Source organism: Salmo salar, chromosome ssa18 (genome assembly GCF_905237065.1).
Source record: "Salmo salar chromosome ssa18, Ssal_v3.1, whole genome shotgun sequence".
NCBI classification, from domain to species: Eukaryota; Metazoa; Chordata; class Actinopteri; order Salmoniformes; family Salmonidae; genus Salmo; species Salmo salar.
In genome coordinates this window covers 64,220,177-64,246,889 of record NC_059459.1, presented here as the reverse complement: position 1 = coordinate 64,246,889, position 26,713 = coordinate 64,220,177, and the positions used below count along the sequence as shown (strand labels likewise).

Genomic DNA, 26,713 nt, shown 5'->3' with positions numbered 1-26,713 from the left:
ATTATCTATGCATAGTCACTTCACCCCCACCAACATGTACAAATTACCTCTAACCTGTAGCCTCGATACCGGTACCCCCATATATAGCCTCGTTATTGTGTAACTTTTTATTATTTATTTTTTGCTTTAGTTTATTTGGTAAATATTTTCTTAACTCTTCTTGAACTGCACTGTTGGTTAAGGGCTTGTAAGTAACCCTTTCACTGTAAGGTCTACAATTGTTGTATTCGGCGCATGTGACAAAGTTTGATTTGGGACTCAGTCCTACTCAGGGCCACTTTTAGAGCAGTAGCTAGAAATGCTAATCTGCTAGTCTTTTGCTCTATGACCTTTAATCCTGAAATACCTCCATCTGGCTAAAGTTACACAGTGTAACAGTCATAATCCCAATCTCATTTAGATGCTCCGTCCTGGGTAGGTGTTTAACTGCGTAATCCCAGCCCTCCCACCAGACCGGTTTAATAATCTGTTGCCTGGCCTGGGACTACATAATCTGTCTGGCACCAGGGGCCGAGAGAATTCAGTGACACCCTCTGATGTCGTTGTCGTGGCAGGTTACCATAGTGACCAACAACGTGTCGACCGTGGGAGGGGAGAGCGGCGAAGCGCATTGCCAGGGCGACATGGAGAAGGCGGACATGGTTGATGGTGAGAGGAGGAGAGCATGACGACATTGGCAACTCTATACAGACCCTTTTAAATCTGTGGCTCTGGGCTGAACCAGTGCTAACCTTTGACATCTGACCTCCAGGGATCAAAGAGAGTGTGTGCTGGACGCCCCATTCAGAGGTCAACCCCAACAAGACCTGTGAGTACCAGGCCCTGTGCTCGCGCTTCAAGGACCTGCTGACACTGCCAGGTGAAGAACACACACACACTACTGTCTTTGTGTGCTGCTCTCTCTCTCTGACTTAATCATAACTTCTCCATATTTAGATTTTTTCTCCCTCTCTCTGCCCCTTCCCCCTATCATCTCTCTCAGATGGTTACTTCAACGAGGATGCCAAGTATAACCTGTGTTACTGTGAGTCATGCCACAAGCTGCGGGGGGACGAGTCCTACTGCAAGAGAGGGGAGCCCCCCCGAGACTACGCCCTGCCCTTTGGCTGGTGCCGCTTCGCTCTGAGGTCAGAGGTTACAGACAGCCAATCAGTGGGCTTCAAAAACTGTCTTCATCCAATCACACTGTGGTGTGAACAATGTTCAACCAATCACTCTTAACATCAGTCACTGTGCTCTTCACGTCCAATTAATCAGCCTGAATTAGTTTTATCCAGTTCAATTAACAAATTACTTAATTACTTATTCTCACCTTGGCGAGAGAAGGGGAGAATGAAAGTAAAAATAGTATACAGTAAAGCTTTGAAAACTGTCTTTGAACAATGTCATAGGACTCAGGTAGAGGGGTTATCTATAATCTTGGTGTGTGTGTTCTCCCTGCCTGCAGGATCAAGCCCCACTGTGAGGTGTCCAATTCGTTTAAGAAGTGGCACATAGCCTACGCCGGCACCAGCGTAGGGGCCCTCAGACGCACACTGGACCATGCCCAGCTGCTCTCTGGTACGGCACAAGATTTATTTCCTTATCCACTTTTGGACCAACAAACGATTGTGAATTGACCACAGGTTGCTTATTTTGATGAGCATATCACCTCAAACTGTTGTTTCTCTCCGAAAGCAATAACCGCATTTCTAGCCTTTTGAAAAACGTGGTCGATTTCCAGAACCATTTCCACTCATGATTAAAGAATGTTGAGGGTGTTGTAAATGAACTAAACCGTGTTGTCTTGGTGTTTCAGGGACGTCGTCCATCTTCTCTGTGTCTCCGGTGAAGACGGAGGGTCCTAACGGCTACAGTGAGCCAGAGGAGAACAGCAGCAACAGCCTCCCTGACAGGGACAGGGAACGAGACCGGGCCCGGGAGGTGCCCCGGGTTCAGCTGTCCCCCACCATGCGCTACTCCGGCCTGGAGATGTTCGCCCCCAAAGTGCAGTACGTGTGTCACTCACTACCACTGTTTTCTACCCTGTCTTTCTCTGTTTTATCTCTCTCATCCTCTTCTCTCTTTATCTGCCTTTTGCTGTTATTCAAATGATTACTGTCTTGTTCTTTCACTGTCTTGGCTTTCATTCTTCTTCCCATGACTCCTGATCTCCTCACTCGGCCCTTTCACTCTATCCCTCCAGATTCCGGGACCCCCGTTCTCACCGCTGTCACCAGGCCCAGGTGGGTTTCCAGGTGTGTGTCCGGCCGGGCTCCTATAAGGAGGGGCCCCAGACCCTGGGAGCCAGCGAACCCCTGGATCCTCGCTTCAGCAACACAGAGATCGAGTGGGTCACCAAGGATCAGGGGGGTACCCTCCTCTACGGCCTGCTCATCCGGGTGGAATGATAGCGGGAGTAATGAAGAGATTGATGGATGGAGAGAGAGGGAGAAAGGGAAGCTACTCTATCCCAGCGGTGCCTCCAAAACTACTACTTCTCCATCAACCAAATTCCAGACTTTGGGACTCTTTGGAATTTGGGAATTTCCCTCCTGTTGCTGGGTGGCTTGTTGATTGACAATTCAGCATTGTTTTGTTTGTTTTGGACAAAGTTTTGTTTATAAAAAAAAAATTGTTCTCTGATACTTTTAACAGGGAGGGACTAGGGTGGATTCAGAGAAGGACAACCAGACAGACACTGCCTGCACTTTGTTTTGGACACTTCGTGGGCGATTTTATTTTTTAATTTTAACATGTATTTTACATTTTTTATCCGTCATAATACAACACTTGTTTTTTGTCACAGCCATTTTTATTTTAGCGCAGTTTTGTCTTCCCGGTCTCTGTTCCCTCCCTCTAGCTTGTTTTTTTATCAACCCCTTTACCCCAGACTGATCACTCTCCTCTTAAGTACGGAGGGATGGTTCTCCTCAGTTCTCCTGTGAAAAGGCTGAGTGCACAACCCGAACCGGTCCTGTTACATTCCAAGACTTGGACCGTTTGTTGAACCACCTCGCAACGGTGACCGCATCACGGTCACTGACTATTGGATTTTTTTTTAAGCAAAAGACTTAACCGCAGGTCAGAAGGAAATGGAAGAAAAGAGCATTAGATCAAACAAGGAAAAAAGACTGGAAAAGAACCGTGAACTGAAGGACCTGAGAGCACCTGTTGAGGGAGCAACTCAAAAACTGGCGCAAAATGTTTACAAGTGTAACACTAATTGCACTGATCTGAAAACAAAGGATAGGTGAAAACGATCAGGTGGCTGTTGCCTAATGGACATTTACTTTCACCCTTTCAGTTCCGGTTCATTCATATCAGTGCGGATGAGGAGAGGAAGCCATGAAGGACTATAGAGATCGGACACTAACACCACCGTCAGAACTAGTGGGAGAGAAATGTTTAAATGTTTTTTTCAACCGGCCAGTCTGGCCGTTAAGCTTCGTCTCCGAATTCTTCCCTATCACTGCTTTACCCCGTGTCATATTCACTTCACTGGAGATTAGAGGGATTCTACACATGCTTTGTAGAGGGAATACCAGGGGCGTGTTCAGCAGGGAGAAAACGTTTTGAAAATGGGGAGGTTCTACCGGAGCTTGTCCAATGAGAAAAAAGTTCTGTTGCAAAAAGTCATTCTTACGGTGTGCCCTACTGAACATGACCTTGATGCATAAAGGCCCAGGCCCGATTCCATTTCAACTAGTGATCGAAAGATATCTCCTCATTCTCTCATTTTCTGTAGCTAGTTCAGGAGGAAAACGTTGTGGATCGTCACAGATAGAAATGTCATAAATGGAGTTGACAGGATTCTGTACCAGAGAGGCATGTTTGTTCTAAAGGTATTTCTATCTGAACTTTCCACAACGTTGTGCACTGCTGAACATGCCCCGTTTTCTCACATCATTGTTTACACTGGTTACGTTCAAGTCTTCCTCTCTGATTCATCCATTCTGTCATCGTTTACCAGGGAGGAATGTTCAGAGCCAATCACATCATATGGGTGTGGCTTCACCTTGGCGTGTTCATGCAAAGACTCTTGGTAAATGGAGTCTTTTTACGAAATGCAGGCCCTGATGCTGGAGTTTACATTGCGAATGTGATTCATTAGGGTTTTTGTCGTTTTGTTTTTTGTAGTCTGTTTACGTTCTACCTGTCTGCTTCACGTTAAAACAAACTCCCTTTATTTTACATAATACATTACATAGATTAACACAGGGGTTCATTAATTCCTGATTCAAATATTCATTTTGTATGTGGACAGCTCTTCAAAGCATATCTTTTAACCATTCTGTTTTGTTTGGCAACAAAATAATCTAAGATACTTACGTATTACATACATCACTACATGCATAAATAACCCCGCCATCTTGCCAAGTCATTGTTTTGACAAAAAAGGTGAGGAAAACAGTGGTATTGAATCAAGATTCAAGGTTGTCGACTTTCCTCACACAAAACTGTGTGTAAACTAACTTATTGCAAAAAAAGGTGGGGTTTGAAAAAATGTACTTGCAATGTTCAATCAAAATGTGAAAAATATATGGGGTTGTTTAAAAGCCCAGTGCTGCTTTTTACGATAATGAATTTGTATTCTTTTTTTTCTGTATGTTGCATTGTACAGGCTGTTACATAACATTAAATCATCTTCTTGATTTGTAAAAAAAACAACTGAATAAACCAATAGACAGTATGCACATTATGACTCTGGATTGGCTTCATGTGTTTCTCCTTTTAAGGCTTTTCTCTTGGTTCCTTTAAAAAAAGAATTGGGGTAGTATAATTTCTTTCTCCAGTCACTGACATGTCATTGCAGTGTTGCATACTTCCTCAATCACACCTTTTTTCAAAAATATTTATAGGACTGATTCTTTACCGCCAATAGTGTTCTTTCAGCTTTCCCCAAAAAACTGGCGGCTCACTTGATTTGCAGGATGTTTTTTTATGACTCGTTCAAGTGCTAGTCGGAACCTAGGTCAGAACTAAAGGAAACTGTAATTTCCGACTTGCTAACTGGTTAAACACATGGCACGTGTAGAACTACAACCATTTAGCAAGTCGGACATTTCTGAGTTTCCCAGTTCCGACTTGCACGTGAACACTGCATGAAAAACACACCCACCCACATCAGTCAATATACAGAGCCTTCGGAAAGTATTCCTACCCCTTGCCTTTTCCACATTTTGCTACATTACAGCCATATTCTAAAATTGATTGTTTTTCCCCCTCATCAATCTACACACTACCCCATAATGACAAAGCAAAAACAGGTTTTTAGAATTTTTTTAAAATATTGTAAATATTTACATAGTATTCAGACCCTTTACTCAGTACTTTGTTGAAGCATCTTTAGCAGCGATTACAGCCTCGAGTCTTCTTGCGTATGACGCTACAAGCTTGGCACACTTGTATTTGGGGAGTTTCTCCTATTCTTTTTTGCAGATCCTCTCAAACTCTTTCAGGTTGGATGGGGAGCTTCGCTGCACAGCTATTTTCAGGTCTCTCCAGAGATGTTCGATTAGGTCAAGTCCGGGCTCTGGCTGGGCCACTCAGGGACATTCAGAGGCTTGTCCCGGAGCCACTCCTGCGTGTGTACTTAGGGTCGTTGTCCTGTTGGAAGGTGAACCTTCGCCCCAGTCTGAGATCCTGAGCGCTGTGGAGCAGGTTTTTGTCAAGGATCTCATCGTTTCATCTTCATCTTTTCCTCGATCCTGACTAGTCTCCCAGTCCCTGCCGCTGAAAACCGACCCCACAGCATAATGCTGCCACCACCTTGCTTCACCGTAGGGATGGTGCCAGGTTTCCTCCAGACGTGACGCTTGGTATTCAGGACAAAGAGTTCAATCTTGGTTTCATAAAAACAGAGAATCTTGTTTCTCATGGTCTGAGTCCTTGCACTGTCAACTGTGGGACCTTTCCAAATCATGTCCAATCAGTTGAATTTACCACAGGTGGACTCCAAGTTGTAGAAACATCTCAAAGATGATCAATGGAAACAGGATGCACCTGAGCTCACTTTCGAGTCTCATAGCAAAGGGTCTGAATAATTTATGTAAATAAGGTATTTCAGTTTATTTTTTGTAAATTTGCAAAAATGTCATTGTTTTTGCCTTATCATTATTGGGTATTGCATGTAGATTAAATTATTAATCTCTTTCTGATCCACTCCTTCCTTTCAACCCCATCTCCCTATTTTTCACCCTGGGTAACTGCTGTGTGATGGTTCTGATGTTCTGTCTCTTCTTGCTGATGATGGAGCCAGGCCGGAGCTGTCACCTCCCCCACCATCATACTCTTCTCCTGCAGACAGAGGGGCAATTAGTATCAGACACATGCGCAAACACTCTGTGTGTGGGTGTGTGTGTATAGATATCTATATATATATCTCGCGCGTGCGCACACACAAGGTTGATTAACCGATTGCTGCCCACACCTGCCTGCCTGTCCAGCATCACTACTCTGGACGGTTCTGACTTAGAATATGTGGACAACTACAAATACCTAGGTGTCTGGTTAGACTGTAAACTCTCCTTCCAGACTCACATTAAACATCTCCAATCCAAAATTAAATCTAGAATCGGCTTCCTATTTCGCAACAAAGCATCCTTCACTCATGCTGCCAAACATACCCTCGTAAAACTGACCATCCTACCAATCCTCGACTTCGGAGATGTCATTTACGAAATAGCCTTACCTCTTACCTCCCTCACTAGCTTTAAGCACCAGCTGTCAGAGCAGCTCACAGATCACTGCACTCATCTGTAAATAGCCCATCCAATCTACCTCATCCCCATACTGTATTTATTTATCTTGCTCCTTTGCACCCCAGTATCTGAACTTGCACATTCATCTTCTGCACATCCTACCATTCCAGTGTTTAATTGCAATATTGTAACTACTTTGCCACCACGGCCTATTTATTGCCTTACCTCTCTTATCCTACCTCATTTGCACATGCTGTATATAGATTTTTCTACTGTATTATTGATTGTATGTTTGTTTATTCCATGTGTTGTTGTATGTGTCGAACTGCTTTGCTTTATCTTGGCCAGGTCGCAGTTGCAAATGAGAACATGTTCTCAACTAGCCTACCTGGTTAAATAAAGGTGAAATAAATAAATAAAACTACTTGTTGAATAAAACAGGACAACTAGTTAAACTGAGTCAGTCAGTCACATGTCATATACAGGCTTAGCCGCGGGAAGTAGGGGTGCTAGGTGTGTTGCAGGACCCCTGGAAAAAAAGAGAAATTAGAGAAGAAAAAAATTGTTCCTCACAAAATTAGTGTCCTCGGCTTTACTAGTCCTGTATTAGCGGGACGTTATTGTCGTCTGTAGCGCGGGGAAAACAAAATGTTCTGCGAACGAAATCTCAGCACCCCCAAATATGCATACAGGCCTGTAACAGACAGAAAACTATTCAGCAAACAAAAAAACTACTCCTCAACCCATCATTTCTCCCCTCCCACTTCCTCCTTCTCCTCCAATCTTCTTGGCATAGACCTGTGCTCCGTTCCGGCCAATATTTTGAGCCGTCCTCCCCAGTGCAGTTTCCACTGATTCGGGAGGATGGAGAGGGGGAGTGGAGGGGGAAGGAAAATTAGAGTGAGAATTGTGCAGTAAAATAACATGAGCATTCCCATCCAAATTGACTGAAACAAACAGACACACACAAATCCATACACATCAGCATCAACCACAACACCCCCAGGCAGGAAGGTTACGAACAGGTGTACGCACGCACGCACGCACGCACGCACGCACGCACGCACGCACGCACGCACGCACGCACGCACGCACGCACGCACGCACGCACGCACGCACACACACACACACACACACACACACACACACACACACACACACACACACACACACACACACACACACACACACACACACACACACACACACACACACACACAGAAAGAAATGAATCAGTGTTGATAGTTCTATGACTGACTGACTACCTCCTGCTGTTTTGTAGGTTCATACAGTGGTTAGCTATTTCGGCTGCCCCCCCTCTCCCCCACACACGCAGAGGGAGTGAGAGAAGTAGAGAGAGGCAAATATAAATATTAGAGCAAACTCGAAGCAGAAAAAAAGACAGTCACACAAAACAATCCAAAATCCATAAAGATTTTTATTAGATTTTTAAAACATACAATCTACCTGCAGTGAAGCCACTCAAATTTACATTACATTCAGTCATCTAGCAGACACCCATACAGAGCGACCCACGGGAACAACCAGGGTCAAGCACCCCGCCCAAGGGCACAAGGACATATCCACTCAGTCGAACCAGGGACCCAAACCAGCGCCCCCCCCCCCATTTTCTTTCCATTCATAAAATATACAGTATATATACTGAACAGAAATGTAAACACAACATGTAAAGTGTTGGTCCCATGTTTCATGAGCTGAAATAAAAGCTCCCAGTAATATTCCATATGCACAAAAAGCTTATTTCTCTCAAAATTTGAGAAAAAATTGGTTAGCATCCCTGTTAGTGAGTATTTCCCCTTTGCCACGATAATCCATCCACCTGACAGGTGTAGCATATCAAGAAGCTGATTAAAAAGCATGATCAATATGCAGGTGCACCTTGTGCTGGGGACAATAAAAGGTAGTTTTGTCACACAACACAATGCCATAGATATCTCAAGTTTTGAGGGAGCTTGCAATTGGCATGCTGACTGCAGTAATGTCCACCAGAGCTGTTGCCAAATAATTTAATGTTAATTTCTCTGCCATAAGCCGCCTCCAATGTCGTTTTAGAGATTTTGGCAGTACATCCAACCGGCCTCGCAACCGCAGACCATGTGTAACCACGCCAGCCCAGGACCTCTGCATCCAGCTTCTTCACCTGCGGGATCGTCTGAGACGAGCCACCCGGACAGCTGATGAAACTGTAGGTTTGCAAAACCGAAGAATTTCTGCACAAACTGTCAGAAAGCATCTTAGGGAAGCTCATCTGTGTGCTCATTGTCCTCACCAGGATCATCAGGTGGACTGTCATACATTTAAATAGACACTCTTATCCAGAGCGATTAGGGTTAAGTGCCTTGCTCAAGGGCACATCAACAGATTTTTCACATAGTTGGCTCGGGATTCAAACCAGCAACCTTTCGGTTACTGGCCCAACGCGCTTAACCGCTAAGCTACCTGCCGCCCCATACTAGATGTATAACACAATGCAAAACATACAAACAAAAAAACTGAGTGGGTCAGTGCACATTGGGGCTCTTTAGGATTGATAGAGAGATACAATGGCTGTATGTTTTGACAGAGTGAAAGACTGGCCGACTGACCTAGACCTGATAGCCTGTAGCCTGTCTGCCTGAAACACGGAGAAGGCTGCTATTGACTGAAACAGGTCAGAAAGCAAGGGCGGACAATGGTTATCCATGTTGATGGTTGGTCACAGACAGGCAGAGGGGTGTACATTTAAGGAGCCATAATGAATACTGTGTTGTCTATCAGTTATTTGTGTATGTTCACTAGCAACAAGCAGCTACCCCTACTTCCATTGTTAATCAGAACCTGAGGCTAAAGCTGGAACCAGAATTCACACACACTGTCTAGCACATCAAGTTGAAAGTCATCAACAAGTCTAAGTCGGTGTTATGTGCTAAAGGGGTTTAGGTCTCAAGTGTGACAGTGTGCCTCAGGCAATCGTTCAGGCAGAAATAATCATAAGTGACGTTTAACCAAGCATATAATGAGATGGTTAGGCCTGTGACCATACCAGTATCACAATATTTTTTTCCATGTCAAAAATGAAAACACGAAGCAGACCAAACTCTTTGGTCCTTTAAAAACTTGATGTATGTAAAATGTTTTGTGCTATAGCTTGGAAAATTGAATAAATGTGACTAGATGACAACGTAATGATGCTTGTTTCCAACAAATAACTTCAATCCGGTTCCTGTTTTGTTTTCTTGCCACGATACTAACGAGTATCGCAATACTGGTATCGTCCCGGCCCTAGAGATCGTCAGCGGGTACTCAGTCAACAACTACAGTGCTGACTGTACCCACAAAACTTGTATAGGAGAAAGAAGGAAGGAAGACATGAAGGAAGAGATGAGTGTTAGATGATGGACTGGTGGCAGCCGGACGGGAACGGAAGCAGCAGCACCGTGTAAGAAGTTTATAGAATCTGTCAAACTGAAAGACTCCAAATATGTCAGGTCATGCAGTAGCTATGTCGGACATTTCTGCTATCATCATGTCATAAGCATTTCCCTCTAAAATCATCTTCTTCCTCCACTTCTTCCTCTCTCAAGAGACCGGAAGCAGCAGCACCGCCTATACATCGGGTAAATCCATTTGAATTCAATCACTTTTTGACAGCACCCATTTTGATTTGAACGAAACCTTCCATACATATTTGCCCATTGTAGAAGTGCTCAGAAAGTAACTTTTTGGACCTGAAAGCCAAGACTGTCAAGAGATAAAGGTGCTCAAAGTTGAACCATTTTGCGTACCCCATCATACCATGAGACATCCATGCCTTCATCACTGGAAAAGATAAACAGTTGAGATGTCAACCCTCCATAGGAAACCTATTGAAATCATAGAGATGTAGATAATAGAATAGACATTGCCATTTCATTTGACATTCGACGGTGGGTGGACCGGCGGTCATCTTTGTGGTAGTAATTTGAAGTTAACATTTCAATTGCAGTGGTCTGAAGGGATAGGTCCATTCTATGAATTCTATTTCTATGATTGAAACACCACCCTGTATTCAAGAGCATGTTGTGTGTCAACCGATGGCGGTGTTTTGGCATTCGGTTCCAAAAAGTCACTTTCTGACCACTTCTTCCAAACAGGTGCGTAAAGTCTTGTTTAAATTCAAAAAGGGATTCTGTCAAAAAGTGATTCAATTGAAATGGATTTACCCCCATTCTTTTGTACAAGGCTGAGTGACTGTTCATACATGTAAAACGACCACACCACGTCACAAACCTGTCTGACTAGTCGGTGCTGTTTTGACAAAAAGCTTCAACAGAAAGACTAAGTCGGAGAGAAACACTGAGGATACAGCCTTGTTGAAACTGTTAAAGACAGAACACAATACAATCTTAGGACTCAGGATGTTGTAGTTGCCGATATAGATATTTCCTGAATGGATTTGATGTCTTTATAGAGGATGGTGCAGTAATCTGAGCAGCGTATTTGCATATTTGTGCAGATAGTGCAGCTATATCATTACAGCCTCATTATACAAAACGATGGACAACTGGATTAATTCCTCAAACTGACTGGAATGGACTCCCAACCATGCATACAGGTGAGCCATTGGAATCTTTACAAATGTTTGATCTCAATTCTCAAGTGATCTAATTTCTGAAGTTACAGAGAGCAAAGCAATAACCTCCTTAAAGAGAAGCTTTACCACATAGGCTGATGATAAGTCATTGTTATGGTGACTAACCTAACCTCTCTTTCGGTTTAATATTGCAACATCTGTGGCTAACTCATCGGAAGTATATGCTGGATACAAACCGAGGCTTTGCAGTTTTGGTGTCTACTTTTGAATGACCTCTCAGTGAAATTCATCACTTGTTCATGACATCATCGTTTTCCCTTTTTATAGAATGTAGGAAACTAAAACGGTGGTATAAATCCCGTCCGCTGTTTTGTATGAATGTAGTGAATGTAACAAATCATGTCTCACTGCAGCAAAGGGGTTCTTACTGTAACTGACTACTTGTGGTCGAGCTAGGTTCAGAGTGCATTGATGCATGGAACTGTAATGTGTTTTTACTGGCCAAAGCACATGACCACATGATCCATTCCAAAACAGTACAGAAATGTCCCTGTTTCCAATCTTTTCCCATTTCCCCTCTCTCTCTATCCCTCTTTCACTTGCTCTCCCTTTCTTCTCTTTACATTTCTCACCTGCTCTCTGTCTGTCTGTCTGTCTGTCTGTCTGTCTGTCTGTCTGTCTGTCTGTCTGTCTGTCTGTCTGTCTGTCTGTCTGTCTGTCTGTCTGTCTCGTCTCTCTCTCTCTCTCTCTCTCTCTCTCTCTCTCTCTCTCTCTCTCTCTCTCTCTCTCTCTCTCTCTCTCTCTCTCTCTCTCTCTCTCTCTCTCTCTCTCTCTCTCTCTCTCTCTCTCTCTCTCTCTCTCTCTCTCTCTCTCTCTCTCTCTCTCTCTCTCTCTCTCTCTCTCTCTCTCTCTCTCTCTCTCTCTCTCTCTCTCTCTCTCTCTCTCTCTCTCTCTCTCTCTCTCTCTCTCTCTCTCTCTCTCTCTCTCTCTCTCTCTCTCTCTCTCTCTCTCTCTCTCTCTCTCTCTCTCTCTCTCTCTCTCTCTCTCTTACTTTAATGTTGCTCATTAAAGAGATTCTCCAGTACTTTTGTATACTTTTTAGCCAGTAGTGCTCACAAGCCAAAAGTGGTCCCTGAAAATTGCCTACTGCGTCACACATATGCTGACGTGCACCAAGTCATTACTCTCTCTCACTTTGTTGTGGATGCATCATGGCTCCCAAGTGGCGCACTGGTCTAAGACACTGCATCTCAGTGCTAGAAGCATCACTACAGAAACCCTGGTTTGAATCCAGGCTGTATCACAACCGGCCGTGATTGGGAGTCCCATAGGGCGGCGCACAATTGGCCCAGCGTCGTCCGGGTTTGGCTGGTGTAGGCCGTCATTGTAAATAAGAAACTCACTTGCCTAGTTAAATAAAAAATTAAATGTGCATCTTGCTTGCTGTCACTCATATGGCGAGGGGCTGAACCTCATTGGTTGAACTCAAATTGCTAGGAGGCAGGCTCACATGGAGGAACATGTAGAAAAACAGTTGCTTTCAAACTAGGGATTTCGTGGCTAATTGAGGTAAGACAGTAATTCTGCTCATATATTATACATGTATGAACTACACATTAACACATCCAGCCCAAAGCGGGAGGTTTAAAAAATACTTATTAGTCACCAAGTTCCAGATCATGATTTCGATGGGTGAATGGACTCCGGGATTAAGGAGATTTTATTGTTGAGTTGCCTATCGTTAAACCTACTTATGTAACCTCTGTTGTCAGAGAGTTGAAAACCGTAAAATTATTATAGTTCAAGGTGGCATACTTGCAAGATAAAACTGTTGAAATACTGTAACTCATATTTGCAGTTTAGGCTGTAGACAAAGTATTAGTATACTATATGTATATGAGGTGTGGTCATCAACTATTAATTCCCAAGGGGGGGGTGTCACTCACTGAATTTGCTGGGTTGCTCTCTCTCTCTCCCTAGGTATTAACACACACACACACACACACACACACACACACACACACACACACACACACACACACACACACACACACACACACACACACACACACACACACACACACACACACACACACACACACACACACACACACACACACACACACACACACACACACAAGATAGTAAGATAATAACTGCATGTCTGGGCCAGTCCTGAAACTGATGAAATTGGGAACAACAAGTAGGCCTACAGGCCAGGGGATATCTAGTCAGTTGTACAACTGAATGCATTTAACCAAAATGTGTCTTCTGCATTTTCCCCTCTGAATCAGAGAGGTGCAGGGGCCTGTCTTAATTGACATCATCAGCACCCAGGGAGCAGCTGTTCTTGGGGGTAACTGCCTTGCTCAAGGGCAGAACAGCAGATTGTTCCACCATGCTGGCTCAGGGATTCAAACCAGCAACCTTTCAGAACTGGCCCAGCGCTCTTAACAGCTAGGCTACCTGCCGCCAAGGGAAGCAAGATATACGAATCCCCACAATCGTGACAATGTTGCCTCCTTTCGCATTTTATAATGCCAAGCTGTCCTATATCTTTATCATCATTCCTCAGCTGATTTCTCAGAGTGATAGTTATTGCTCCGTCCTATGGGTGTGGTAGGTGTAGAATTTTCTGGAATTCAACCTGTTGTGAATGTGTCTCGGAAGGTGTGCCTCTTTCGAGTCCAAGTCTTCATTCCTTTCTTTCACTTGAGGATCTCTTCTGCAGCTACAGAGACATACTTATTAGAGGATTAACACATCATTACAGAATGACGCTCTGTGTGTATGAAAAGTTGTATTGCTGTCATATTGAACTCATACAATGGTTGTCTTGCCGCATATCATATTTCTTGTTTCTAGTTTTGGATTATTATCTGTGTAATTGTTTGTCGTTTTTACCGCACCGTTAGAAGCTAGTAACACAAGCATTTCGCTGCACCCGCTATAACTTCTGATAAACTGTGACCAATAAACTTTGATCTGATTTGATATCGTACCTGAGAACAAAATAAAACAGTATAATGACACTAATAATGAGAAACTCTGTCAGACTTCCATTATTCAGATAGGCTGTATTCAGACTTTCTCTCTCTTTCCTCTCCAGGTGAAAATGACAAGCCCAAACTGACCCCTTGACTTGACCTCTGATAGGTCAGGGCTCAGATTGGAATTCCCCAAAAAATACAGACCAGTCCAAACCCCTCAACATGTCTTTCCCGGAACACTTCACGTCCCCCTTACCCCCCAGACCAGAGGCCAAACCCCGGCCCCCCATCTCCAGAAAACCCCCTTCCTCCAATGGAGCCCCCTCCACCCCCTCCCAGCTAGGAGAGATGGGCAGCACAGCACACAATTCGGGGGGGAAAGTCAACAGCATTGTGAGTAAGTTCAGCCACCCAGAGACTACACCAACCACCAGTGGAGATGCTACACTAACCACCAATCCAACTCTCCGGACCCGAAGGCCCAGGAGGGCCCCCACAGTCAAACCCAAACCGACCCGGCCCTCCGTCCAGCAGTCTGGGGGTCCAGACCAGGCTCCTCCACTGCCCATGAATAGGAGCCGGATCCTGCGGCAGGCCAAAAGAGAGACCCCTGGAGGAGAGGAGGGAAATGGCATCACAGTCAGTCAATCAGGTAGAGTCAGTCAGTATATCAATTCATGAATGAATCAATATTCATTTGTATGAATCCTCTCACAAAAATATGTTATGATAGGGACTGATAATTTGTTAGCATTAGCAATGTAGCCTAGATATCCACAAGGCAAACATTACAGAGAGAGAGCTACAAAATTAACTGTATTTTTTTCCAAATGAGCTATCCCATGGGTGTTCATTAATCAAGTGTTGTCAAAGCAACACAGTAACACAGTGTCATAATGACTTTTATAACATATCATCCGAAAGCATTAACAATATTCCCAGCCCAACACCACAAGCTAGACCTGGGGTGGCAGGTTAACAAAACAACAATGTTTGGAATTTGAATGGAACAATCATTGACAGGTTTCATGTACCTCTACACATTTCTTTGTCAGTTTGAGCTTTACCATATGCAGCAAACGTCACCGTATGTCACCTGCGAGTGCAGTATGTGCGGTATGTTCCTTTGAGAGCAGAATCTCTGCTCGTGTGTGTCGCCTAGTCCCTGAGGCCGTGAGGGTGACACCTGTTTTCACCTAACCTAAGGACAAACAGGTGTGGCTAAAACACGTGATCTAACTACCCTAACAGACAGAAGCACCCGTATACAGTAGGTAAACACAGCTCTGTAAAGGTAATACAGGTCTACTGAAACAGACTGGCTGTACTCCAGCACACTCTGGGACGAGAAGCGAGTGTGTGTGTGTGTGTGTGTGTGTGTGTGTGTGTTTTTTAGAGAGAGAGAGAGAGAGAGAGAGAGAGAGAGAGAGAGAGAGAGAGAGAGAGAGAGAGAGAGAGAGAGAGAGAGAGAGAGAGAGAGAGAGAGAGAGAGAGAGAGAGAGAGGGGTTACGTAGAGATGTCGAAGAGAGGCATAAAGCGACAGAAGAAGAGGAGAGAGCGCGAGAGGAAATGAAAGAGAGGGAGAGGGCCAGAGGCTCCCTGTCTAAGACTGCACTGCTTAAAAGCCTTGAAGAGGGTCTCACTGTTTCTACTGTTGCAGAGGGAAAGAAAAGAAGGAGCTCATAGCATTTCTGACTACAGAAAAAAACAAACAAACATCAAAATAGATTCACATTTTTGGCTGTTTCCTGTTATTGAAGCTAAACAAATTGATAATACTTCCCTAAGTTTATCTGACAAAGCAGAACTGTGTATTATGAAAATAAGAATGTTGCAGATGTTAATTTGGCTAAAAAAATAAACACACACACACGTTTGTTTTACTATCCTTGTGGGGACCAAATCATTGATTCCCATTCAAAATCCTATTTTCCCTAACCCCTAACCTTAACCCCAAACGCCTAAACCTAACCCTAACCCTAATTGTAACCCTAACTCTAAACCTAACCCCTAAAATATACTTTTTCCTTCTGGGGACTGGCAAAATGTTCCCACTTGTCCCACTTTTCCTTGCTTTACTATCCTTGTGAGGACTTCTGGTCCCCTCAAAGATAGTAAACCAAAACACACACATTCCCAAGTAATAATATATGCCATTTAGCAGACACTGTTATCCAACGCACTTAGTCATGCACGCATACATACATTTTACCTATGGGTGGCCCCGGGAATCAAACCCACAACCCTGGAGGTGGAAGCACTATGCTCTACCAACTGAGCCAGACAGGACCATGTGACATAATTTCACTAATCTCTTAACTATTTACATTTTAGTCATTTAGCAGACACTCTCATTCAGAGCGATTTACAGTACTGAATGCATACATTTCATACATTTTTACATTTTCTTTTTTTTTCTACTGGCCCCCGGTGGGAATCGAACCCACAACCCTGGCGTTGCAAATACCATGCTCTACCAACTGAGCCACAGGGAAGGCCTATGCTATGCTATGACACGGTCATCAGACTGCTTCTACCACGTCAATCTTTACTGTTAAAGGCACCGGAGACTTCCTTTATTCACTCTCTTCTGTTATAATGCACTCTTTTTGTGAGGCCTAAGGCTTAAAAAACGATCTTTTGGTATTTGTTTCATTAGTCCATTGTTGATATAGTTCCAAAATGTTTGGCTTGTCAGCACTCAAGTTCTCAAGATATGTAGCTTTCAAAATACAGAAATCATCCCTGTATGATGCATTTTGCATCAAATGATGCTGCATATGATGCCAAACACATCATACCGGGGATGATTTCTGTATTTTGAAATGTACATATCTTGAAAACTTGTGGGACTATGTCAACAATGGACTAATGAAAGAAATATCAAAATAAAATGTTGGGGTGGTGTTTTCATTTGTTACCTTTCCATAGAGAACTGAGGTCAATCAGGACACAGAAAGAGAAACACACACACACACACACACACACACACACACACACACACACACACACACACACACACACACACACACACACACACACACACACACACACACACACACACACACACACACACACACACACACACACACACACAGTGAAAGTGATATGCCCTGCTATCATATATTTTAGATGTAGGAACATTCTAGGCAGGAAGCAACACATTCACAGTGATCAGTGAACGCCATAAAGGGTTTAAGTCTACCAAGGTTCAAGGGTCAACAGAGAGAGTGATCCCTAGTTCTTGGGGTTCCTTTTAACAATAAAGCCAAACAAAACAAATCAAAATAATTATTTCTTATGCTTTGCTAATTTGCCATTACTGCAAATATCTAAGCAAACACGTGGCAGTGGATGTAAAAAGTGATGTTATGTTAATGCTATGTTAGTGATATGTGTCCCTCCCTCTCCCATCAGCACCTGGCGGAAAGGAGGTAGAGCGAAAGCTGCATGGAGGAGCGGAAGCAGAGGCGGAGCACAGTTCAGACACGCCCCTTAACCCATGCTTCGACTGGGAATGCAGCTGTGTTTGCCACATCCACATGCCCGGCATGAAGCTGGTATGGGTGCCCATCGATGAGGAAGAAGAAGAAGATGAAAAGGAGGAGGAGGTTAAGCTGGAGGCGGAAACAGAGGAGGAAGAGAGTGGAGGGGAGGGGACCTCCTTGGCCATAAAACACCCCCCCACCCCCCCTAAACAAACCCAATCTTTCCCAAGCCATTTTAAAGTTTCCTTGGAGGAGGAGGAGGAGTCTATATATGAAACTACTCTAGTAATGATGGATCCATCACCTAGAAAGATCTGTCAAGAACTGGACATTCCCCTTATCAAGGTTCAGAAACCTGTCCATTGGCCAAAACTGTCCTCCAGCAACTCGGAGGACAACACTTCGGTCCAGTCCGATTCGGACCCATCCCAAACCCAGACTACTGAGGATTCCCCCTTGGCTATCCCACCTCGGGTACCTCTCGCCCAGGACAAGTCCAAAGCACCCGGCCACAACCTCATGTCCATTCCCAGGGGGGGTATCGCCTTGCCCCAGCCCACCGCGGAGGAGTGGCGCTCCCTGCGCCCCTCACCCCCCAATCCTTCCGCCAGTCCCATAGTACTCCACCGGGCGGGCTACAGAGTCCCGCCACCTCAGCCCCCCAAGACAGGCATCTCCGTCCATTCCGTCAAGCAAGCTATAAAAGGTCGCTATAAAAGTAAACACGCAATAAACCGGTTTTCTGACATCTTTTATAGTGAGAGGTCATACTATAGAAAAAGGTATGTTGTTCATGCTTTTATGTCTCCCTCTAGAACAAGAGGAGGATGGAAGCGCTGAAGGAGAGGAGGAGGACACAGAAGAAGACCGGTAAGCTCACTCATCCCTGATGTTCTTCAATTTCTTCCTCTTATGTCTCTTCTGATGACCTCCATATTTCCTGTTGTACTCTCATCTCCCATGTCTTGTTTAGGCCCTGTTGAAAATCTTCCTTCCTTCTTGTAAGTGACCACAGATCAGAGAGGGTTGGATTGGTGAAGGTGATAGGCTTTCACTTATCCAATCACTTATCAGTGATTACCGGAAGGAAGGAAGCATCTTTTAAGTGTTAGTACCAGACCTATTTCTCACTCATTCATTGTCCAGCTCAGTCAGTTATATAACACCCTGCTCTTCTTCTTCCCTGTGCACCTCTCAGGAGAGGATCCTCTATTGGCTTGGGAGTTCAGACAGCTGGATGGTAAGATTACCTGACACAACCAAATAGCACCCCAAATATCAGTCACGCATGAATCAGGTTACAGATGGAACTATAGGTGTAACATTAGACCAAAGGGAACAGAACATTCTTCATCCATTATCATTGTTTGAGGGTCACCCATAGAGTAATACCACACATATTTAAAGAGTGTTTGACCTTTGCCCTTTGACCCCTCAGTGCCTCTGTACCAGACGTACCGTGCTACCGTCATCCACAAGGAGATCCGGCGCCAGACGGTGTGCCGCAACACCAGCAAGACCAGCGCTGACTACCACATGGACTGGACCGCACGCCGGGGTGGAGTGGGCATGGGGTCGGGCGGCGTGGGGGCGGTGGGCAACGGCAATGGGGCACCCAGTGCTACTATTCCGTTGCCCATCCCGGGCCAGACCACCCTATGGCAGGACCTACCAGAAGTACAGAAAAGTGGGGTGCTGGAGACCCTCAGCCCTGAACAGTGCAAGTACCAGGAGGTGAGGGGGGGATAGGAGGGGAGGGGGGGAATAGGAGGGGGGGATGAGGATAGAGAAGCAAACTCAATTTAGGGCTCAGTTTTTCATGGTTAACGGCATGGCTGCCGGAACATGGGTGGGTCAACATAAACAGGCGTTTCAACAGAAGTGGGTATATAAAAAGCAAACAACTAATTTGCCGCATTTGTTGCCACTCAAGGCAGTTTTGCGTGGCTGCAAATGTGAGAGCAATTTAGCTAAGCCTAACCCTAACCCTTTTCCTAACCTTAACCTCATTCTCCTAACCTGTTACATTATCCTCTTACTTTAATTCTCCTAACCTGCTACGTTAGTTCTCGTAACCTGCTACATAAAAACAAACCATCAATCCTGAAAAAGCATCAGTATCACCACACAGGAACTGAACAATGAAAATGCGTGAAGAAACAAAAAATAGCACAGCTCAATCAAAATCATCTAACCAATCAGTTACATCATTTGCTGATGATCCACCCACTTATTTTGCCCTGCCCACTTTCAGATACATTCCACATATGCAGTTACCCATACTAGGGTTTTTCAGTCATCAAGTAAAGTAAATTATTGATATTTTAGTTGACTGAATTTCACCTCAATGGACTGAATGTCTGCAGTTACCATCAATTGTAAATTCAGTACAGAAACGTGGCCATATTAATCAGTCCATATTGTATGTGTTGGGATATTTCAGTGATGGGCTGATTGTACTGTATGAATTAGAAGTTCACCATCCCGTTGTCTCTCTCCCCTCAGAGTATGTTTGAGGTGTTGACATCGGAAGCATCGTACGTGCGTTCCCTACGCGTTCTCAATGAACACTTCCTGGAATCCCGGGAGCTGGAGGAGGTGCTGATCATCCGGGACAGGAAGACTCTCTTCTCCAATGTCCTGCGAGTCCTGGAGGTCAGCGAGAGGTGAGAGAGAGGGAGGAATGGAGGGATGGCTAGAGAGTGGTACTTGGCTAAAACAGTGGGGAGTCAGAGTAAGGAAGGAGTGATGACTTGACTCAGCAGCATGTGGAGGGTTTTGCTGTAGCCCAAATTTAATATAAATAAAAATGTTCCTCCCTCACTGTTTCGTTGCGTTAATAAACCCCTTAATGGAAATCAACCATAACCTTTGACCTTTCTAACTCTTCCCCCCCATTAGTTTTCTGATGGCCCTGCAGAACCGTAAGGAAGAGAGTCTGGTGTTCTCCGACATCTGTGACATCATCCATTTCCATGCTCAGCACAACTTCCCGGTCTACATCGACTACGTCCGCAACCAAATATACCAAGATAAGACTTACTCCTCCCTCATGTAAGACTGGCTTCATTACTGGGTCTAACAGGTAGGGTTGCAAAATGTTGGTAATTTCACCCAAAATTCCCTGATTTTCCTGAAATCCCTGTTGGAAGATTCCCGGATGTTCTTCGTATTTCATCCTGATTCCAGGAATCTTCCAACTGGAATTTTTGGAAAACTTTGGAATTTTGGGAACATTACCAGAATTCTGCAAACCTACTCATAGGCCTCTTGGTCTGACAATTGATTCAACCAGAGGAGGAGGGGGTCTTGAATGATGTGTTTGTCCCCACAGGAAAACCAATGTGGACTTTGCCACGGTCATCACCCGTCTGCAGGAGTCTCCTCAGTGTCAGCGGCTGCCATTTATGTCCTTCCTGCTGCTGCCCTTCCAGCGAATCACACGCCTCAAGATACTTATCGAGGTGAGGGTCATCATGGTAACTGTAGTTGTTGTGGGCCGCTGTGATGTGGACTACAAGGGAGTGTGATCGTAGGGAAAAGCGTTAAACCTTATGATTTTATACTTTTTTTGTTTGTCTTATTTTTTGTTTGTCTTGTATAACATGGCTTGTGGTTGTTGTTGTTTATCAGAACATCCTGAAGAGAACAAATGAAGGGACGAAAGAAGAGCAGACTGCCTCCAAGGCCTTGGACTCTGTTTCTAAGGTAACCGCACCTTTCCTCTTTCCATCCATCTGTCTACCCGCCCACAGACATTCTGACTGTTCCATTCTAAAACAGTGTTCCACACCAGTCTGTAATATGAACAATGACATCAGTCCCCTGGTCTTTAGTGTGGGATTGAGGATATCCTATTGTCTCACTGCAGACAATATGACCAAGTACAGGAGGGAGAGATGAAGACTGTCTGTCACTGGAGTACCAGTTAATGTTATTCAAGTAGAGGGGGGACCTCTTGAAAAAGAGATGAACTTCATACACTTGTGAAATAGAGGAACATGGATTTTCATGAAATGAGAGACGGGTTATGTGGATTGTTTCTCATGTCTGTGTGAAAGGAAAAATGAAGGAGCTCTTTCATTCAGTCTCTTGTTCTTTTTCTCACACAATTTCTCTTTCTTTCTTTTTTTCCTTTCTGTCTTCCTCTTTCCATCCCTCTCTCTCAGATCATAGAGGAGTGCAACACTCAGGTCGGAAAGATGAAGCAGGTGGAAGAGCTGATCCACCTCTCCAAGACGCTGGAGTTTGACAAGCTCAAGGTAATCAATTAATCAGTCAGTCAGTTAATACACCACCCAACTAAACTAGAAACCTATCCCTTTCTGCTTGATTCTTATACATTTCTCTCTCTCTCTTTCTACCCCCCTCTCTCAATCTATCCCCCTTCTCCCTCTTTCTTTCTCCACCTCTCTCTCTCTCCATCTATCCTCTCCACCTCTCTCTCCCTCACTCTCTATCAGGCCATCCCCATCATTTCCCAAACCCGTGTCTTGGAGAAGCGTGGGGAGTTACAGGAGATGGCCAAAGGGAACACCCTTTTCAACCTGGGTCACAAGTTCACCCCCGTCTACCTCTTCCTCTTCAATGACCTGCTCATCATCGCCACCAAGAAGGGGTGAGTCCCCCATATGGTGTTCATTAGGCTTTATGAAGCCTTTATAAACCTCCCTAAGGCCTTTATTCCTCATTAATGCTTCACAAATCATTTGTAAGCAAATGTTGTGCTCGAACAGAGAGGATGGCTCTACATTCATACATTCTAGGACTCGTCTTAGACTGCCTTCAATGTGTTTGGTTCCTCCTCTCATCCCTGTTAGTTCAGAGCGTTTCGTGGTGTTGGACCACGCCCACCGCACCCTGGTCCAGGTTCAGCCAATAGGAGACGACCAGGTCTCCAACCCTAGCTATGAACACTGCTTCTGTCTGACTCTACTGGAGAACCACCAGGGACGCATGATGGAGCGACTGATGAAGGCCCCTTCACAGTGAGTAGTACACACAGTGTGTGTGTGTGTGTGTGTGTGTGTGTGTGTGTGTGTGTGTGTGTGTGTGTGTGTGGTAATAAATCCATGTGTACGTGTGTATAGTGCGTATGTTACACATAATACCCTATAATGAGAGAGAAACAGTACAGAAAGGCAGAGAGAGGCTACGTAGAGATGTTGAAGAGAGGCAGAAAGCGACAGAAGAAGAGGTGGAAAGCGCGAGAGGAAATGAAAGAGTATATGTCAATCAGGTATACCATGGCAGCAGGTAGCCTAGTGGTTAGAGCATTGGGACAGTAACTGAAAAGTCACTTGATCAAATACCCGAGCCAACAAGGTGAAAGTCTTTCAATGTTCCCTGGAGCGTGCCACTTAACCCTAATTTGCTCCAGGGGCGCCGTACTACTATGGCTAATCTTGTAAAACACATTTCACTGAACCTATCTGGTGTATGTGACAATAACAAACAACAACATATACCATCAGGTTGGTGGCTAAAATTGTCTTCATTATGTAACACACTGCCAACAGACAATGATTAGCCTACAGTAGTCATCACAGGAATGCACTGACAGCCCATAATGCTCACAAACACACAGTTAGTCACATACTCCAGTTAACACCAACATACCTGAGGTACGGGCAGACTAGGAGAACCGGTACAGTATTTTCCCTCAGTCATAAGTACACCTATTGTTTACAGATGTGGTATTTGTGTGTGTGTGTCTATGGTCTGTTTCACATGTTCATTCTCTCTCCTCCTCTCTTCTTGCCTTTCTTTTCCCCTCATCCATTCTTCTCAGGTCTGACCTGCACCGGTGGATAGCAGCATTCCCTGACCCCATGAAACCTGATGGGGACAAGGAGGAGGTTGTCTATGAGGACTGGGGTGAGCGACTGGCTTAGCTTGGTGACACACACCCTATAATTATCTGCAGTAAGGCAGCTTGTAGTGACTTGGCTAGTTGCCAAATTCCATCATCAACACCGACATCTATCCTCAGTTTACCTTACATGGACACGCTTTGTGCTATTTGCACTTGTGATTGATAATTGTTTGGTTTGTTGATATTTAGTCTTGTCTCTGTCCTCAGACTGTCCTCAGGTGCAATGTGTGGAGCAGTACGTCGCTCAGCAGGCTGACGAGCTCAACCTAGAAGCCACTGAGATCATCAACGTGGTGCGCAAGACCAACGAGGGTAAGACCTGGCAGGAAACTAATGTCCCGACCTGTGGTTAGTAGGGATACTGGGTAGCACTTTATTTTACAAACCAGAAAAAAAATCATGTTTTACTTGATAAAATGATAACACAGTAATACATTAAACTCTCATCTTTCCCCCAATCCCCCTCTTTGTACGTCTTTATCCCGACAGTTCTAATTCAACCCTGTACCTATTAGCAGTTTATTGATATGTGATGGTTATTTTAGCATGATTTATATATACTGCTCAAAAAAATAAAGGGAACACTTAAACAACACAATGTAACTCCAAGTCAATCACACTTCTGTGAAATCAAACTGTCCACTTAGGAAGCAACACTGATTGACAATAAATTTCACATGCTGTTGTGCAAATGGAATAGACAACAGGTGGAAATGATAGGCAATAAGCAAGACACCCCCAATAAAGGAGTGGTTCTGCAGGTGGAGACCACAGACCACTTCTCAGTTCCTATGCTTCCTGGCTGATGTTTTGGTCACTTTTGAATGCTGGCGGTGCTTTCACTCTAGTGGTAGCATGAGACGGAGTCTACAACCCACACAAGTGGCTCAGGTAGTGCAGCTCATCCAGGATGGCACATCAATGCGAGCTGTGGCAAGAAGGTTTGCTGTGTCTGTCAGCGTAGTGTCCAGAGCATGGAGGCGCTACCAGGAGACAAGCCAGTACATCAGGAGACGTGGAGGAGGCCATAGGAGGGCAACAACCCAGCAGCAGGACCGCTACCTCCGCCTTTGTGCAAGGAGGAGCGGGAGGAGCACTGCCAGAGCCCTGCAAAATGACCTCCAGCAGGCCACAAATGTGCATGTGTCTGCTCAAACGGTCAGAAACAGACTCCATGAGGGTGGTATGAGGGCCCGACGTCCACAGGTGGGGGTTGTGCTTACAGCCCAACACCGTGCAGATGTTTGGCATTTGCCAGAGAACACCAAGATTGGCAAATTCGCCACTGGCGCCCTGTGCTCTTCACAGATGAAAGCAGGTTCACACTGAGCACGTGACAGACGTGACAGAGTCTGGAGAAGCCATGGAGAACGTTCTGCTGCCTGCAACATCCTCCAGCAGGACCGGTTTGGCGGTGGGTCAGTCATGGTGTGGGGTGGCATTTCTTTGGGGGGACGCACAGCCCTCCATGTGCTCGCCAGAGGTTGCCTGACTGCCATTAGGTACCGAGATGAGATCCTCAGACCCCTTGTGAGACCATATGCTGGTGCGGTTGGCCCTGGGTTCCTCCTAATGCTCCTCCTAATGCTAGACCTCATGTGGCTGGAGTGTGTCAGCAGTTCCTGCAAGAGGAAGGCATTGATGCTATGGACTGGCCCGCCCGTTCCCCAGACCTGAATCCAATTGAGCACATCTGGGACATCATGTCTCGCTCCATCCACCAACGCCACGTTGCACCACAGACTGTCCAGGAGTTGGCGGATGCTTTAGTCCAGGTCTGGGAGGAGATCCCTCAAGAGATCATCCGCCACCTCATCAGGAGCATGCCCAGGCGTTGTAGGGAGGTCATACAGGCACGTGGAGGCCACACACACTACTGAGCCTCATTTTGACTTGTTTTAAGGACATTACATCAAAGTTGGATCAGCCTGTAGTGTGGTTTTCCACTTTAATTTTGAGTGTGACTCCAAATCCAGACCTCCATGGGTTGATAAATTCGATTTCCATTGATTATTTTTGTGTGATTTTGTTGTCAGCACATTCAACTATGTGAAGAAAAAAGTAGTTAATAAGATTATTTCTTTCATTCAGATCTAGGATGTGTTGTTTAAGTGTTCCCTTTATTTTTTTGAGCAGTGTATAAACATCCTATCTCCCCACTCCCTCTTCCTCCCTTCCATTACCTCCCTCTAGGTTGGTACGAGGGGATCCGTCTCTCCAACGGACAGAAGGGCTGGTTTCCTGTGGAGAACGCTATAGAGATCACCAACGAGCATGTGCGGCGGCGGAACCTTCGAGAACGCTATCGGGTCATTCAGGCCGCCAGCATTGTCACCAACAACAAGGCCAAGACTACCCCGCAATGTTGATGGAACATCAGGAGAACATTGACAGACGCTCCGCAGAATGTCAGTCGAACGTTTACATAACGTCACTAGAACGTTGCTGGAATATTAAACTGGATAGGGGAGAGTGAACCAGTGCTTGCCATGCATGCTCCCCTGAAGAACTCTTAGCTGGAGACATAAGGAGCTTTTGGAGGAGCCCTATCTTATCAAATTGTTTGATCGGCATGTTTTGTTCAAATTATTCATTTGGTGAAGTTATGGGATAGTGTTTTTTTAGGGAACTTTTAAGAACCAGGAAATTATATGTAATCTTACGGGAGGAAAAGGATGAGAAACTTATTCTGAACCTAGTGTACTTATCCCTGTAAAGTTTGCCTAATGTTGAGAGAGAGAGAGAGAGAGAGAGAGAGAGAGAGAGAGAGAGAGAGAGAGAGAGAGAGAGAGAGAGAGAGGTGTATGAACCTGCACCTAACCCCACACTGCCAAAGGAAAGTCTCCATTGAAAAGTGCCCCTGTGACAATATATATCAGTCAGGTATACCATGGCAGCAGGTACCCTAGTGGTTAGAGCGTTGGGCCAGCAACCGAAAAGTCACTTGATCAAATACCCGAGCCAACAAGGTGAAAGTCTTTCAATGTTACCTGGAGCGTGCCACTTAACCCTAATTTGCTCCAGGGGCGCCGTACTACTATGGCTAACCTTGTAAAACACATTTCACTGAACCTATCTGGTGTATGTGACAATAACAAACAAC

At 44.9% G+C, this 26,713-nt stretch overlaps 2 protein-coding genes across 3 annotated transcripts in view; both read left to right on the top strand.

The window, feature by feature from the left end:
- The window catches only part of LOC106577658 (neuralized-like protein 4), a 34,149-nt gene extending 29,468 nt beyond the window's left edge, over positions 1 to 4,681 (top strand). The window contains exons 26-31 of the mRNA XM_045700583.1: positions 555 to 648; positions 752 to 859; positions 983 to 1,127; positions 1,448 to 1,560; positions 1,799 to 1,991; positions 2,186 to 4,681. Coding sequence (XP_045556539.1) covers positions 555 to 648; positions 752 to 859; positions 983 to 1,127; positions 1,448 to 1,560; positions 1,799 to 1,991; positions 2,186 to 2,390 — 858 coding nt within the window. The 3' untranslated portion in view covers positions 2,391 to 4,681. The remainder of the gene's footprint in view (positions 1 to 554; positions 649 to 751; positions 860 to 982; positions 1,128 to 1,447; positions 1,561 to 1,798; positions 1,992 to 2,185) is intronic.
- Positions 4,682 to 10,955: 6,274 nt separating this feature from the next.
- On the top strand, positions 10,956 to 26,439 carry LOC106577657 (rho guanine nucleotide exchange factor 15). 2 transcript variants are annotated; one of them, XM_014155966.2, is made up of 14 exons: positions 18,179 to 18,441; positions 18,551 to 18,605; positions 18,934 to 18,975; positions 19,174 to 19,469; positions 20,241 to 20,401; positions 20,637 to 20,789; positions 21,070 to 21,199; positions 21,369 to 21,443; positions 21,905 to 21,997; positions 22,199 to 22,353; positions 22,556 to 22,723; positions 23,527 to 23,612; positions 23,818 to 23,922; positions 25,804 to 26,439. In XM_014155966.2, exons 2-14 carry the CDS (start codon positions 18,563 to 18,565, stop codon positions 25,977 to 25,979), a joined length of 1,683 nt encoding a protein of 560 aa, XP_014011441.2. In that variant the 5' UTR covers positions 18,179 to 18,441; positions 18,551 to 18,562; the 3' UTR covers positions 25,980 to 26,439. The 2 variants fall into 2 exon arrangements, with proteins under 2 accessions (XP_045557352.1, XP_014011441.2); XM_045701396.1 differs by lacking the exons at positions 20,241 to 20,401; positions 20,637 to 20,789; positions 21,070 to 21,199; ... (5 more) ...; positions 23,818 to 23,922; positions 25,804 to 26,439 and adding exons at positions 10,956 to 11,277; positions 14,366 to 14,898 and having other exon boundaries at positions 17,665 to 18,441; positions 19,174 to 19,436.
- The last annotated feature ends 274 nt before the right edge of the window (positions 26,440 to 26,713 follow it).

Bases quoted from the DNA above. Each gene is read 5' to 3' on its own strand.
- LOC106577657 (XM_014155966.2), top strand. From the start codon at position 18,563: ATGGAAGCGCTGAAGGAGAGGAGGAGGACACAGAAGAAGACCG. The intron at 20,402-20,636 runs GTGAGAGAGAGG...CCCCCCCATTAG, and splicing joins GTCCTGGAGGTCAGCGAGAG to TTTTCTGATGGCCCTGCAGA. The intron at 21,444-21,904 runs GTAACCGCACCT...CCTCTCTCTCAG, and splicing joins CCTTGGACTCTGTTTCTAAG to ATCATAGAGGAGTGCAACAC.